At 37.9% G+C, this 13380-nt stretch overlaps 1 protein-coding gene across 1 annotated transcript; it reads right to left on the reverse strand.

The window, feature by feature from the left end:
* Nucleotides 1–6891: 6891 nt before the first annotated feature.
* Nucleotides 6892–8328, reverse strand: LOC138870249 (uncharacterized). The gene is made up of 2 exons (XM_070148042.1): nt 7582–8328; nt 6892–7068 (listed from the first exon to the last, which is right to left on the reverse strand). The coding sequence occupies exons 1-2, from the start codon at nt 8326–8328 to the stop codon at nt 6892–6894; spliced, it is 924 nt and encodes a 307-aa protein (XP_070004143.1).
* Nucleotides 8329–13380: the final 5052 nt, after the last annotated feature.

Raw genomic sequence — 13380 nt, forward strand, 5'->3', positions numbered from 1 at the left:
CTTTTTCACACACCCGCAAGGATATATAAGGGAGTTTTTTCAATTTAAGTGACAATCGAAACGGGGTTATTTATTTAAAATTGAGAGTCGCCACTTGGGATAATTTATGGTGTCCCAAGTCACCAGTTTAAATCCCGAATCGAGGAAAGATTGACTCTTTATTTATGGTCCGCGAACACAGAAATCTGGGTAAGGAATTCTGTTAACCCGGGAGAAGGTGTTAGGTATTCCCGGGTTCCGTGGTTTTAGCACGGTCGCTCAGCTATTATTATTGGCCTAACTATCTGATTTTTTGCACGTTTTAAACCTATTGTACCTTTTTTAACCTTTAAGCCGCTTTTATTTATTTAAAGAATTAATTCAAGGTTATTTAAATCATATCGCAAGCCACACTACATGAAATGCACCCGTGATTCATGACACGTTCTATTTAACCTTGTTGGAAATTAGAATCGGGTCACATGAAATGCACATCCGGATTGAGATTCACGTATCATAATCATGTCATGGGAACCGTACCCGTAGCCACGATGATTCATTATTAATCGTGCCTAGAGCAACTGCGTATTTGACTAGACTGAGATGTTCTTACGACTCAGTATCAAGTTTGTTTTGGAGGTACTACAGAACGTGGTATTGATAAAGTTTATACAACATGATTTTTTTAAAAAAATTGACTCGGGTTTTGAAAGAACAGTTCCTTAACACGATCATGCTCTATTGTCATTAACCACAATGCGTGAGTCATCTGGGTGCAACGACATTAGTTCCTTCCTAACCTCCTCGATACTGGCATTATGATCCTTGGTCAATTGCTCAACAAATTTTTTATTTGATCTACCTATATGACCTAATACCGCTCTAGAATCACCAAAGTTAGTACATACAACGTCCTTTTCCAGATAACACCAACCAGACAACAACAACCCTTTGTTTCAATTAATGGTGTAATACCAAATGCTCTTCCCATAAGAGAAAGAAAGGCAACTTCAATATTAATCTATTTACATTTAACTAAATCAAATAGAGATCCAAATAATTTATGCCCTTTTAAAATCTACGAGATTTCAACAGAAGAACTCGATGAACACGCAATCGACACAAAATCTAAACTCGAATTGGGAGAAAGTTAAACATAAAACAACTATTCCAAAGCTCAATCCATCCGAAACAAGTTCGAATAAAGAACAATGATACGGAAACAAACCTGTTAAGCCGAAATTCTCTTCAATTAACAATAAAGAAGCGATGAATACACATGCCTTAGACTCCGATAAATCAGTTGTGAAACAGCAAAAAAGAAACGAACAGAAATTGTGACTGGAACCTCAAGCAACAGTTGGGAACTCGACTCGGCACCAAGACTCTCGAATCGAACGCGAACTCAAATCCAAATTTCAGTCGAATTCCATTTTTATTCACTCTGTTCTCTGTATATGGCTGTGTAAGTGTCTTTGGATGAGGGGTCGTGACTTTGGTTGAAGAAGAAACAGAATGTTCAGGGGTCGTTTGGGGTGTCAGCGGCGGGTCTCAACTCTTGGCATCTAGGTCTATTTTTTCATTTTTTGTTCTCTTTTCGGCTGGTTCCAGCGTTGAAATTTGAAGGGGAAGCTCTGTTTTATCTTTTGTGTTTCTTCGAAGAAGATGAAGAAAGGGGTGGGTGGCCGTGTATGTTGAAGAACGACGGATCCTTAGATCTATGTATTAGGCCTTATTTTTGTCTCCCTTTTCAGCCCCTTTTCTCTTAGCTCTAGGGGTCTAGGTATTTGTAGGGTTTTTTAGGTTAAGGGGTATGGGCCTAGAAATTATGGGCTTGAAAATTATGGGCCATTATGACTAGTTTTGCTTAAAATTAGCTTCATTAACTAAAAATCTATCCATATAAAAATATTACCAAAAATATTAATTAACCCTACTTAAGTAAAAATAATTATAAAAATAAGACTGACTGTTAAAACAAAACTATTTTTTGGTATTTTTCAAGATTAAAAATGACTACAAAATATTAATGAACCTATTTTTGTAATTTTCGTTTTCTTGTAATAAAATAAAAGTAAAAGAGTAAAGATGAGTTGAAATAGCTATATTAGGCCTAAATTAAATATTTATATGCTAAAATATGTAAAATCTCGGGGAGGGTCAAAAATCACATGTCTACAGCTGCCCCTCTTTGACTGGAAATACGAAGTATTTTCAGACAAAGAACGACTAGACAAGTTTTTTTGACCCGACCCTTATTTAGGAAACCAAATAAGCCTAAAATATTAGGCCTAAATTAAATATTTATATGCTAAAATATGTAAAATCTCGGGGAGGGTCAAAAATCACATGTCTACAGCTGCCCCTCTTTGACTGGAAATACGAAGTATTTTCAGACAAAGAACGACTAGACAAGTTTTTTTGACCCGACCCTTATTTAGGAAACCAAAACTAAGAGGAAGGACCGAGCCCTGATATCTGAGCCGCCTACATATCCTCAGCTATAAAGGAATCAGACCACGTGTAGTTCAGAAGTAAGAACAGTGATGGAGTATACCGAGGTGGAGAGCCAATCGAGGTGCCGTTCCGCCGAGGTTCCAATACGCGGTCCTGTTATTACATCAAAAATCAAAAATGAAAATGACTAACTAAACCTGTCAACTATGAGTTACAAGATTCCTATCTATAAGTCTTCTGAAGCTTGATCTTGAGTCTTGAATGGTTCTTCATGTAGAATTTGGATTCGAACCTTGATGCTTGCTAGTTGCAGGTGCTAGTTCATTCTTCTTTGGCTTTTCGGATCAAAACTGGACATATCATGCTTGTGACTTCAGTCATGTCTCGAGCAGCTCACATCTTTCATCAACTTCTGCATTTGGATTCACTTCTTGCCTTTTTTTTAATTCTAGATTGTGAATAACTTCCGTTGATCATCTCAGACTATTGACTCGCATTCTTGCCGCGAGCTTCTTTTGTTGCTGACTTGAATTACATCCTGAAGTGAATTCCCTTATTCTCCAGGTAGGCACCTGATCGCCAATACTCGACCTGTCTTCCTTCGAAACTTGCTGCTTTCCCTTTGTTCTCCAGGTGGGCTCCTGATTGCTGTCTTCCTTTGAACATTGCTGCTTCCTTTCATTCTCCAGGTGGGCTCCTGATTACCAACAATTGCGCTGCTTTTCCTCAAAACTTGAACTGATTCCCTTTGTTCTTCAGGTGGGCTCCTGATTGCTGAAATCCTTTGAACCTTGCTGCTTTCCCTTTGTTCTTCAGGTGGGCTCCTGATTGCTATCTTCCTTTGAACCTTGCTGCTTTCCTTCGTTCTCCAGGTGGGCTCCTGATTACTAACACTTGCGCCGCTTTTCCTCGAAACTTGAACTGCTTCCCTTTGTTCTTCAGGTGGCTCTTGATTGTTGAACTCCTTTGAACCTTGCTGCTCCCCTTTGTTCTTCAGGTGGGCGCCTGATTTCCAACACTTGCACTGCTTTTCTTGAAACTTGAACTGCTTCCCTTTGTTCTCCAGGTGGGCTCCTGATTGCCAAACTTTAACTGTATTTCCAGAAACTGCTGCCTGTGAACCTGATTACAACAAAACAAACAAAACAAAAGAAATATTTCTACCCAGTTTGATATCGAGAACATTTGTGAGTGTTAATCGAATCATGTTACCAAATATCTCTATGAATTTGAAAGCTAGATCCCATTATCCAGGAGGGTCCTAAAAACTCCTAGTTGAATGACAGTTTTAAAGCTAACTTATGTTTCCTAAATGTATGACTTCCGCTAAATCTCGTTATCTATGAAGGTCTTAAAACTAAATTCCATTATCCAGGAGGGTCCTAAAAGTTAAAATCAAATCTCATCTTAAGCGTGACAACTTTAAGGCTAAATTATATTTCCCTATGGAAGAACTTACACTAAATCCTGTTATCTAATGGAGGTCTTAAATATAAGTCCTATTACTCAGGATAGTCCTGAAAATTTCGAATTAAATCCTATCCTAAGAATGAAAACTTCAAAGCCAACTTATATTTCTTTAGGGTAAGACTTATGCTAGGTCTTGTTACTCATACATGTTTGAATTTTAATCTAGGTCCCATTATCCAGGAGGGTCCTGAGAACTTCAAATTAAATCCCATTATCCAGGTGGGTCCTGAGAAGCCGAGAATGAACTTACCCGAGCCGCGCTCTCTTCCTAGAGGATCTCTGTAGAACGAACAAAATTCTTTGCCCCTGAATCATGCCTTTCCTCATGGAGGGTTCATGCAGATCGAACAAATTTTTCTTTCTCCTTCTCAAACCGCCTTTGTGCTGACAAAATTTGGGCATGACACTTGAAAAAAATTCAAACTTCCAAGCTTTGATTTGGACACAATTTTCGTCCTTGTTTAAAAAAAAAAACTTGTGAGTTTATAAATATGGTGGTTGGTTTTTGGCCTTGCCTTTGAGGGCGATTGTTCCTTCACTTCCTATGATAACTTTAATTTCAACTTGAAAGACCTTGCTTGTTTATTGATTAACCACTTTCTCTGTCACCCTTATCCCTGAAGATACCTCTGATTCGTTCAAACCCAACATCCTCTATCTATTACATTTTACTCATGATTGGACATTTACCGAACATTTGTATTTCACATGAATCCCAAAACACGTTGATTTTTACCAACTCGATGCGTTTGCTGTTCTTTCCTGACCTTGGCCTTGAGGTCTATTTCTCCTTCACTTGTCATGATAACTTTGACTTCCGCTTGAGATACCTTGCTTGTCATGGGTTAACCACCTTCTCTGTTAACCTTATCAGAGAAAATACCTTTGATCCGTTCACCCAACATACTCTGTCTGTTGCATTGTTCATGAATTGACATATACCAAACCTTTGTATTTCACATGAATCCAAAGCATGTTGATTGTTACCAACTTAGTGCGCACGCTGTTCTTTCCTGACTGATGCCACTTTGATGTGCTAGCCAGATCCTGTTTTGTGCAATTGGAAAGCTGGTGGCAAGTTTTGAAGTCATTTCTCACTTGTTCTGACCAAACAGACTCAGGAAGAGGAAGTAAACAAGACGAAAGGAACAACATAAAGGACAATGGAAAGAGATGATTCCTAGCAAGAAAACTACAAAGTAGAAACTTATCAGATGTGGATACCAACTCTAACGACCATGAAATGCACTTGTGGCCTAATCTGTCAAGCAAGTCTGATGTTCAATTCTTGTTATACCCCTAAACCGTGAAACTGGGCTTCAATGCTCCGATTATCCACTCTAATTCACGATCCTCATTCGACTTGTAGTGCCCGAAGGGTTTTCACCATCAAGCCTCTCTCATTTTGTTCTTTCTCTCAACTCACCGTCGCCTTATGGTGCCTGTGAAGGTTTTCACCAATAAGACTCTCTCATTTTGTTCTTTTCTTCTTATTTCCTCTGATTCTGCATATGACAAGACATTAACCATGGTAAAAACATCATATACTCTTGGCATGTCTAAACTCAGCACTCTCAAAGATTATCTAGGAGGTCTTTTTGGACTGTAATTTGGCTTTTGGACAGGGTTAGAAAGAAAGGATAAAGGCTCAAAATAACTAAGACAACGAGGTTAATTTATTTACAACTCTTGGAATCCATTCTAAAAACTTTGCCCCAATTTCTAAAACAAGGGAATTTGATTCTTCTTCTTTTTTTCTTTTCTTTTGATGGAGTTACTAAGAAAGACTGCCCCACTCTCGATTTCATGGGATTATGAAATATTTTATTTGGTATGACCGAACCGTAAGGTTGCCTACGTATCTTGTGGTGACAAGAATCAGGTCGAACGTAGTTCACAAGACTACTTTTTGTTACTATTTTTATTTTTATTTTTCCCTTTTTTCCTTTTTTTCTTTATCTCTATTTTTCTCTTTTTTTTTTGAATTTTTCCTTTTGGAATGAACATTCTAAAATAAACTTATGGGGACATGAACTTTTTTTTCCCCGTGTGACTTTAACTTGATTCCAAAAGAGGGGAGGTCAAAGAAATTAGTATATGTTCAAAAGGGTATCGAATGATATAAGTATTTGGGTAGCTGAAAGAGGGCCTCCCAACCCCTGAAAATGCCAAGTACCAACACATGCAACTTGAGGATAAAAATTGAAGATCATGCACAATATTTATTTTGCGGCTTCGGTATTGATATCATTGATATGCCTTCCACTTTTCTTTAGCACTTTGTCATGTACAAAACCTCCGTTGGGTGATTCCCTCTTCACAATGGATATCCTCCGTCAATTCAGAGAAAACATTCTTGACTTTACCTTGTAACTTGAGATGCACTTGAACTCAAAGTCGCTTGCTTCAAATTGTCCGGGATGCACTCTCCTTTAACAAATTCTTGTCACCATATTAACTTCCCAAATTATCTGCCCCAATTTCACATGGTTTGGGCTTCAAATGTTCTCAAAATGTCCAAATCTGTACCTATTTCCCTCAAGTGTCCCTATCATCTTCAAAATTGTTTCATTGCCTCGTGATTAAACTAACTTTTAAGACGAGGCCTAGAATTATGCGTGCATGTCATGTCACCAGAACCAGCATGAAGAGAACTATAAAAGGAGAAGAGAACTAAACAAAAATGACTAGAAATAACAGAAAACAAAAAATTGTATTAGACAAACGGTGAAGGGGTTTTAACAACAAAACAAGCACTAAATTGGGGTTACAACCCTGAAAAAAACCTAGATAGCACTAAACAAGTTACTATGACTAAACAAACCAGGCAAAATAAAAGGATAGAAGGGTTTTAGCCACAAGACATTATTCGTATTACAACCCTGAAATAAACCGGACAACAGAAATGTCAACAAAATAAACCACAAATACTCCTCCCTGGCTAACCAAGAAAGGAGCATCTTTCCAATCACAAAGCTCAACATCTTAGCCACTGAATTCTGCATCAACAATACTATGACCTTCCCAAGTCTTCATCACATTGTTCTTTACAAATTGCTTTTGGGTTCCCTTTGCCGGCTCGTTCTTAAGATCAACCTCTGATAGCGCTGAAATCTTTGTAGTGCGTGGACCTCCGAGGATCTCAGAAGAATTCTCATATTCCTTTTCAAAAGAAATCATACCCACCATATGCATCTCATTACGAACAGGCGATGGGCTTTGGCTAGTGTCTGCTGCATCTGGATTTTGCACCACAATGTCACCTGCATCAATAAGCTTCTGAATTGCATTTTTTAGGTTCCAACACTTTTCTATACTGTGACCCGGGGCATCGGAGCAATATGCGCACCTTTGAGAAAAATCAAACTTCTTTGGCAGAGGGTTTGACATTTTTATTTGAATCGGCTTCAACATGTCCAATTGCCTCAACCTTTGGAACAAACTGGCATATGATTCTCCAATAGGGGTGAAAGCCTTTTTTTTTCAGCAGTCTTTTCAGTTTGTATTCCGGCCTCTGTTGGAACCTTTTGCGGGCAGGTGGCTAATATGCTTAAGGAGGCGGGTAAGACATTTGGGGAAGTGGTGCGGGCTATCGCGGGCCTCATGGGTGTGGAGCATATGGTGGTGCATTGTGGATAGGGTACTAGGAAAGTGATGTACGACTTTGGGGGTTACGTGAAGAGAAGTAGCATTGGGGAGGATCATCTGGTGCACAAGGAGATCACGGGGTCGATGTCGAGGTTGAAAGCGTTGAGCAGGAATGCCCAGCGGATCATCTTTTCTATTTCTCTTTCTTCCACTTGAACTTACTGCGATGTTTTGAATGTTTTCCATAGTATCTTTCGATGCCGAATAACTCATGATTTTGCCTGACTTGATTCCCTCTTCTACCATCTCTCCCATTTTTACCACATCATAGAAAGGTTTACCCAAGGTCAGAATCAAATGACTAAAGCAGGTGGGCCCCTGAGCTTGTAGGAAAAGCTCAACCATTTCTTCTTCACCAATCGGGGGGCTGACTCGAGCAGCTTGCTCCCTCCATCTGAGCTCAAACTCCCTAAAGCTTTCCTCCGGCTTCTTTTCCATTTTATATAGGGAGGAGCGGTCTAGGGTAATGTCTAATTTGTATTGAAAGTGTCGAACAAAATCTTGAGCCATGTCGCCCAATGTATGCCACTTACCGACATCTTGACGATTATGCCATTCCAAAGCTGCCCCAGTCAAGCTCTCACTGAAATACGCTATCAACAAATCATCTTTCTCACCAACACTTCTTATTTCACTGCAATTAACCCTTAAATGGGCTACCGGATCTCCACACCCATCATACAAGTTAAACTTTGGCACTTTAAACCCCGCGGGCAGGCGAACGTCGGGGAACATACACAATTCTTTGTAAGACATGTTAACCTTGTCTCCCATCCCTTGCATGCTTTTCAGCTTCCTGGATATCTCATCCCGCCTTTCTTTTCCTACTAACCTCTCATTTCTATATGAAGCTCGTTCCGAGGGTTCCGATTGTATGAGTCAGGAACCTTGTGGGCAACCTCTAAGGGGTAATATTGGGCATCGTAAGCTTTGAGTGGGTGTTCATTGTTGGGGATAGTGGATAAGACAGGAGGGCAATTTTTAGGAAAGGTAATTGGAAGATGAGTAATGGAGCTACTAGGGCGGTTGGGAAAGCCATGATAAACGGGTGGATCTGGAGAGTATGGGGAATCATCTGGCACTGTGTCAGGAGTTTGGGTAAGGGCAGCATCTAGGAAGCTAGGTGGTAGCGGGGATGGTGCCTTCCCAGTCATCCAGGCCTGATACATCTCCGTCATGTGTTGTCTTAACATCCTTACCTCATCAGCCAAACAGTGTCCCGTTCAACCAACTGCTTTCGGGCACCGGTATCAACCAACCCAATTCTGTTGTTGTCCGCCATTGCCTTTTGACTTTATGTTGTAGAGAGGAGTTACTACTTCAAGAACCACAAATCAACCACTCGTCTGCTATGAAGATAACAAAATGAAGTCATCACGTTAGCGTTAGGGCATTTAACATAATATAATCTCACATTATGTGCAATGCACCTAGTCATAATTATTGGTTCTAAAATGACTTCGAGGGTATGAAGGTCATTTGGCATTATCTCAATTTGTTCGTTTCAATCCTCTATTTTCTTTGCCTTTTTTTAGCACTTGCTTGCTCATTTTTCTTCCTTTTTTTTTTCTAATTATCACACTTTTATTTCCTCTCATTTCTCACATCCCGTAACTTCATCTCCTTTTATCTTTTTTCCCTCTTTTTCCTTTTTTTTCTTTTGATAAAAAAATGATTCGATCGAACCCTATATAGGTTGCCTACGTATCATGACGCCGCATGAATCAGATCTTTGCGTAGTTCGGGAAGATCGAGAATAAAGTAAACAAACTGATGTTCTCCTTTTATTTTAACCTTAGTGACTATTTTGATGATAAAAGAGAAATAAAAGAAGCAAAACTCTTTTTATTGAATTTTCTCGACTTAATGTTCTATAACCTATTCTAAACTCATGCTTAACAGGCATGTTTTTTCTTTTCTTTTTGAAACAAACACTCTATGAGAAATTATTAAGGAAAAAACCCTAGAATAGAAAAATATTTTTTGATTTTTGGAAGAAAGTCTAAAGAATAAACCAAAGAAAAATATTTTGAGTTTCGTTTGATATCCTGAAAGAAAGATTTCGAACCAAGAAATGAAAAAGATAAAAAAAATATTTTTGAATTTCAATTTTTCATTACCTAAAGGAGAAATTCTAATGATAAACAAAAGATAAAATTTTTTTTCTTTTCTTCTATGTACAATATCCTAAAGTTCTAGTAAAAATAAAAAGAATTTTTTTAATCCATTTTTCAGCAATTTCCCAAAGAAGAACCTCAAAAGATTTTTTTTTTTTTTTTGGATTTTTGGAATTAATATCTTAAAGAAAACTTTTAAAGGGGTACTAAAAGAAAATTCCTTTTTTTTGAATTTTTAGTCCTAATATACTAAAGGAAATATAAAAATAACTTTTATTTTGAGTTCTAGATATTAATTTTCTAAAGGAAAAGCCGCCTCAAAAGAATTGTTTTTTCATTTCTAGAATTAGTATTCTAAAGAAAACTTCTAACAGAAATATAAAATGCAAAATCTCTTTTTTTGGATTTTTGAGTTATAACATACTTTTTCAAATATAAAATAGAAAGTAATAACAAAAACTCGGCATTACTGTACAAAATTTGAAGGTAAAAGACGACACAAAAAGAAAAGCAGACTCAAAGCATAAAAAATAAAAACAAAAATCTTCTTAAGCAACTCTTGAATAAGCGATCCTGATTGGATGGTCCTGGGGTGTCTGTCATGCTCAAACTCCGGTAAGCAGATCCACACCTGTATGAAAAAACTTAAACCAACACTATATGAGACAATAACATTCCCTGCTAGACACATGCAAGACATGGTTGTGTCTATTTTTCTAAAATTAACCTATGTGGCTAATAATGCAAGATTTGGCTAAGACAACGCGAAGCCAAGAACCTTAACTCACTAGGAAGACCGGACCCTATGTGGGTTGCCTACGTATCACGCCCCAAAAGACGAGAATCAGGTATGCGTAGTTCGGACAGATTGGATACGGGCAAGAATTAAAAAAAAACAACTAATTTAGAGAAAATAATTTTTTTTGTCTTTTTTTGAAAAATGATGAAACACGTAAACTCTTTTTGGATTTTCTTTTCCCTTTCTTTTTTTTTTGCTTTTTGATTTTCGGAAAATGATGAAAAAGTTCAAAATCTTTTTTTTTTTGAATTTTTCATTTTTTTCTTTGTCTTGATAAAAATATGACAGAAAACATAATCGAACACTACTTGCTTTATTTTTCACACTTCATCCTCTTTTTTTTCATTTTTTATATTTTTCATTGGCCCTCAACTATCATTGGTCCGCCAAATGACCCTTTTACCCTTGAAGAAATGCAACATGTAGCACGTAGGATGCATCAAGATAGTCTGTTATTTTCGGGTACACCTGTCCTAAACGGACCCAACCCTTGTGTTGAGTTCCCAAAGTCAAATGCATGTGATGCAAACAAACGTTCCTACTAGGGATCCGGCATGAGGCTATGCTATTCTAGGTTTAAAAACCTGGTTTATTTGTTCTAGACCTGGCTTACCCGAGTGGACAGCTCGAGCGGGGGGGGGACAACATACCGAGAATACAGAAGCTTCACTGGCTTTGCAACTTGTCCGAACCTCGTTCTAAAATTGGAATATGACTCTAACAGAAGAGAAGTCACATGAAGTGCACACTTTCCAGATGATTTAGAAGACTTAGAGAGAGGAGGGTTTCGTATCAATTTATATACAGTACAGCAATATCAAAGCGGTAAAAGGAACACTTAGCATATTAGGCCCAAGCATGTAAATAAAACCAGATAATAAATAAAGCCAAATATAACAATTATTCTAAGCTCGAATTCTTGAACCCTGAACCAGGGATTCAGGGTTCTTCTCCCCAGCAGAGTCGCCAGAGCTGTCACACCTCCTTTTTCACACACCCGCAAGGGTATATAAGGGAGTTTTTCCAATTTAAGTGACAATCGAAACGGGATTATTTATTTAAAATTGAGAGTCGCTACTTGGGATAATTTATAGTGTCCCAAGTCACCGGTTTAAATCCCGAATCGAGGAAAGATTGACTCTTTATTTATGGTCCGCGAACACAGAAATCCGGGTAAGGAATTCTGTTAATCCGGGAGAAGGTGTTAGGCATTTTCGGGTTTCGTGATTTTAGCACGGTCACTCAACTATTATTATTGGCCTAATTATCTGATTTTTTGCACGTTTTAAACCTATTGTGCCTTTTTTAACCTTTTAGCCGCTTTTATTTATTTAAAGAATTAATTCAAGGTTATTTAAAACATATCGCAAGCCACGCTATATGAAATGCGCCCGTGATTCACGACATGTTCTATTTAACCTTGTTGGAAATTAGAATCGGGTCATATGAAATGCACACTCAGATGGAGATTCACGTATCGTAATCATTCCACGGGAACTGTATCCGTAGCCATGATGATTCATTATTAGTCGCGCCTAGAGCAACTACGCATTTGACTAGACTGAGATATTCTTACGATTCAGTATCAAGTTTGTTTTGGAGGTACTACAGAATGTGGTATTGATAAAGTTTATACAACATGATTTTAAAAAAAAATTATCTCGGGTTTTGAATGAACAGTTCCTTAACACGATCATGCTCCATTGTCATTAACCACAATGCGTGTGTCGTCTGGGTGCAATGACATTAGTTTCTTCCTAACCTCCTCGATACTGGCATTATGATTCTTGGTCAATTGCTCAGCAAAATTTTTATTTGATCTCCCTATATGACCTAATACCACTCTAGAATCACCAAGGTTAGCACATACAACGTCCTTTTCCAGATAACACCAACCAGACAGCAGCAATCCTTTGTTTCAATTAATGGTGTAATACCAAATGCTCTTCCCACAAGAGAAAGAAAGCCAACTTCAATATTAATCTACTTACATTTAACTAAATCAAACAGAGATCCAAATAATTTATGCCCTTTTAAAATCTACGAGATTTCAACAGAAGAACTCGATGAACACGCAATTGACACAAAATGTAAACTCGAATAGAGAGAAAGTTAAACATAAAACAACTACTCCAAAGATCAATCCATCCGAAACAAGTTCGAATAAAGAAGAATGATACAGGAACAAACCTGTTAAGCCGAAATTCTCTTCAATTAACAATAAAGAAGCGATGAATACACATGCCTTAGACTCCGAGAAATCAGTTGTGAAATAGCAAAAAAGAAACGAGCAGAAATTGTGACTAGAGCCTCAAGCAACAGTTGGGAACTCGACTCGGCACCAAGACTCTCGAATCGAACGCGAACTCAAATCCAAATTTCAGTCGAATTCCATTTTTATTCACTCTATTCTCTGTATATGGCTGTGTGTGTGTCTTTAGATGAGGGGTCATGACTTTTGTTGAAGAAGAAACAGAATGTTCAGGGGTCGTTTGGGGTGTCAGCGGCGGGTCTCAACTCTTGGCATCTAGGTCTATTTTTTCATTTTTTGTTCTCTTTTCGGCTGGTTCCAGCGTTGAAATTTGAAGGGGAAGCTCTGTTTTATCTTTTGTGTTTCTTTGAAGAAGATGAAGAAAGGGGTGGGTGGCCGTGTATGTTGAAGAACGGCGGATCCTTAGATCTATGTATTAGGCCTTATTTTTGTCTCCCTTTTCAGCCCCTTTTCTCTTAGCTCTAGGGGTCTAGGTATTTGTAGGGTTTTCTAGGTTAAGGGTTATAGACCTAGGAATTATGGGCCTTTATGACTAGTTTTGCTTAAAATTAGCTTAATTAACTAAAAAAATCTATCCATATAGAAATATTACCAAAAATATTAATTAACCCTACTTAAGTAAAAATAATTATTAAAAT

Source organism: Nicotiana sylvestris, chromosome 6 (assembly GCF_000393655.2).
Source record: "Nicotiana sylvestris chromosome 6, ASM39365v2, whole genome shotgun sequence".
In the NCBI taxonomy this organism is placed as follows: Eukaryota; Viridiplantae; Streptophyta; class Magnoliopsida; order Solanales; family Solanaceae; genus Nicotiana; species Nicotiana sylvestris.